The sequence below is a fragment of the Limulus polyphemus genome, unplaced genomic scaffold (genome assembly GCF_000517525.1).
Source record: "Limulus polyphemus unplaced genomic scaffold, Limulus_polyphemus-2.1.2 Scaffold276, whole genome shotgun sequence".
NCBI classification, from domain to species: Eukaryota; Metazoa; Arthropoda; class Merostomata; order Xiphosura; family Limulidae; genus Limulus; species Limulus polyphemus.
Genome location: NW_013665886.1, coordinates 301097 through 304789, shown reverse-complemented (window position 1 = coordinate 304789; position 3693 = coordinate 301097). Strand labels below are relative to the sequence as shown.

The 3693-nt window shown below is 33.0% G+C and overlaps 1 protein-coding gene across 1 annotated transcript in view; it reads left to right on the top strand.

Annotated features, from left to right (window-relative positions):
* The window catches only part of LOC106456964 (transcription factor Sox-5-like), a 337448-nt gene that overhangs the window by 327523 nt on the left and 6232 nt on the right, over positions 1-3693 (top strand). Inside the window, exon 13 of the mRNA XM_022382769.1 lies at positions 2968-3175. Coding sequence (XP_022238477.1) covers positions 2968-3175 — 208 coding nt within the window. The remainder of the gene's footprint in view (positions 1-2967; positions 3176-3693) is intronic.

The window sequence follows — 3693 nt, the reverse complement described above, 5'->3', positions numbered from 1 at the left end:
GTTTAGCAAAGGAAGATAGGCTTGTTTGTAATTAAGCACAACGGGCTATTTGTGCTCTGCCCACCACGGGTATCGAAACCCGGATTCTAGCGTTGTAAGTCCGCAGACATACCGCTGTGCCACTGGGGGGCAGGAAGATAGGCACGAGAGAAAATTCCACTGGTAGATATTAGTCTTAACGAGGGATTGTTAACAACTGTAACATATACATTAATATGTTATATAAGTATTTTTTGATAATTGTAATGGTAAAATTGATGACTTAAGAGCCGGTCTAGAGACGAATACAAGATCCGAAATGAATGTCTGGCGCAATGGTCTAAGATACTGCATCTGTTACGGTAGCTTCTCCTGATAACTGAGGTTCGGATCTCAATTCACAGGTCTAATATAATTTTTAATTAATTCTAAAATAATATACCTTTTTAAAATATATTACATCTGTTATAGATTCAGAGAAATAAACACCCAAAGAATAGTAAAAATATTGTTGTTTTTATCGTTTGTCTTCTTGCTCTTTCAGTATCAAAGTCAGAATGCTTATTTCGACAAACTCAGTGTTTTACTCAACATTAAAATAAAGTTTATCTTTTTTAAGAAATAGTTTAACGAAGTAAAACAATGTGTAATAAAAAAATCTGAAAAATGAAAAACATTTAACATAGATAACAATTATTACGATTTACCTAATAGGACTAATAAATGAACAAAGCTATTAGTTTCTATGTACAAGATATCTGGAGACACGGTTATTAGAAGAAAGTTTGGAGTAGCACATGTTACTCTATGAGGACAACTCTGGAGTACTGCCACAGCCTTTCCTAATGTTTGTTGGACTATTCTTATGCCATTGAACATATCTCGACATTCACATTATAAGCATAAACTTCGTGTCTGTTTCATATTAAGATAAGCGACTTGTTAGCATCATGTAGTACAATTATCATTCTTTGTTTGTTTGTTTGTTTTTTTTTTCCTTATTTTTCTCTTTGTTATAGAAATAACACAATTTAAACAAACTGACAATGTCGTAACAACAACAAAATTACACATGTGGATATTGAGTTGAACTAGAGAACGAAGCCAGTTTGACGTCTGTAGCATGTATATGAATTAAAATAATTTCTTGCATAGTTTCTAATGCATCCCACAGCCACTAGGGGGCATAACTGCGATTTGAATTTAAATGCAGAATGATTTTATGGTTTAGGAGTAAGTGGAAGAGCTAAAGCCAAATAGTGGTCTGTCTGATAGACAAAGATAAAGTATCCATGTTGCAATATCATTTCATGGTGTGGACTGAATCACACTTTAGCCTGGTTTTTTGTTATTTTTAAACACCTGACAATATGTTACGTATGACAAACATTAATAGACAGTTAGTCAGAAGTTTTTATGCATATATATGTGTGTGTGTGTAAAAAAAAATCATTAAATTCAAGTTTTTTGTTTATGAAAATTCTATTCAAAAGAAAAACAGTGATATTTAAAGAAAACATTTCGTATATACAAATATATAAAGATTTAATACCAAAGAAGAGCAAACCTTTTATTTCAATTTGTTGCTAGTTCCAGCTACAATATTCTAACTTGACTGTATTTTTCTGTAAAATGTTTTGATAACAAATTGTTTCATCAATGTGGGGAAACTTGAAAAAGTTTACCAAAACAAATAAAGTCTACAAGTTTGGCAGTTTAATTGTTACAACAGTTATTTAACAGGTTAAGACAAAGGAAATACAGAGGATATGTTTCAGCTTACACGGTAAAGTACTAAAGATATAGGATTTCACAAAAGCTAAACTGACTCTGGACATCAGATTATGTCGACTGACTTTAAACCTGCTCATGTGATTTATTGTTAGTAACTACAAAAAAGGGTCACACCTTGAAGTTGCTAACAGGATCACAGCTTGATTAAGTTGGTAACAGGTTCACAGCTTGATTAAGTTGGTAACAGGTTCACAGCTTGATCAAGTTGCTAACAGGGTCACAGATTAATTAAGTTGGTAACATAACCCAGCTTGATTAAATTGGTAACAGAGCCACATCTTGATTAATTTGGTAACATGACCATTGCTTAATTTAGTTTGTAACAGGGCAACAACTTGATTAATTTGGTAAAGGATCATAGCCGTATTAAATTTTTAACAAGACCCTGTTATCAACTTAAGCAAGATTTCATCCTGTTACCAATTTAATCAAGATGTGACCCTGTTACCAGCTTATGTTGTGACAATATAAGCTGTGGCCCAGTTACCAACTTAATCAAGCTGTGACGAAGTTACAAACTTAATTAAGCAGTGGCCCTGTTACCAACTTAATCAAGCAGTAACCTTGTTATCAACGAGATCAAGCTGTGGCCCTGTTATCAACTTAATGAAGCTGTGACACTGTTACCAACTAAATCAAACTGTGACCCTGTTACCAACATAATCAAGCTGTCACATTGTTAACAACATAATCAAGCTGTCACATTGTTAACAACATAATCAAACTGTGACCCTGTTACCAACATAATCAAGCTGTCACATTGTTAACAACATAATCAAGCTGTCACATTGTTAACAACATAATTAAGCTGAAAGTTTGTAACTTGGTCATATCTTGATTAAGTTGCTAATAGTCTCACAGCTTGATTAAGTTTATAACAGGATCCCACCTGGACTAATTTGGTAACAGGGCCACAGCTTGATCTAGTCGATAACAAGGTTACAGCTTGATTAATTTGTCATGACTCAACTTCAGTAGAGATTATTGCTCGTAATATAAATTAATGTACATTATAACATTATTGCTACTAAGACAAAAATATTAGACTTGTCCTTTTATGTCAACGCTACCTTCAACTCCGATTCCTTAAAAAAAGGATATGTATTTGAATCTGTTTTGAAATAAGTACCAATTAGAAGTAAAAAATCTTAACCCTAAAAATGTAAACTGATAATAACTCTTTCTATTGTTTAGGAGCTAGATGGAAGGCTATGTCGAATACTGAAAAACAACCTTACTATGAGGAACAATCTCGACTCAGTAAACTGCACATGGAAAAGCACCCGAACTATCGCTACAGGCCACGTCCGAAACGAACGTGTATTGTGGATGGAAAAAAACTCCGTATTTCTGAGTACAAACAAATTATGAGGCAACGTCGACAAGAAATGAGAAACTTGTGGTAAGACAGCCTTATAAAAGGCTTGTTATTCAATACTCATTTATCGACAAAAATACACAAGAATTAAATAATAGTGTGCACCTTTAAAGGTGTGGGTAAACGGATAGGTAATAAACCACTGTTGTGTCTTTGTATCAGTGCTTTGGATGGTAAATTAGTTTTATATCATATGGGCAATCCTGGAATGTGAAGTTATTATTGTGAACCTTTAAACACGTGGATTTTGTGGTATTTACAAATTATGTTGAACTCAGTTTGTGCACTACAATCAGGTATAATTAGAAGTTGGTATTGGATACCTTTGCTAATTTGTTAATCTTGTGTCCCGAGAAAAGTAGAAATTACAACATTCTTTGAGCCTGTTCTTCTATGAAAGCTTCGTTTTAAAATTCAATCATCTTAAAAGTGAAGACAATAGAAGTTAAACATAAGGAAAATAATTATATATTTACAAGAAAATAGCTAAATTATGAAATGAGAAGATAAACTCTGTAAATCGTTGTTAATCCACACTAAAA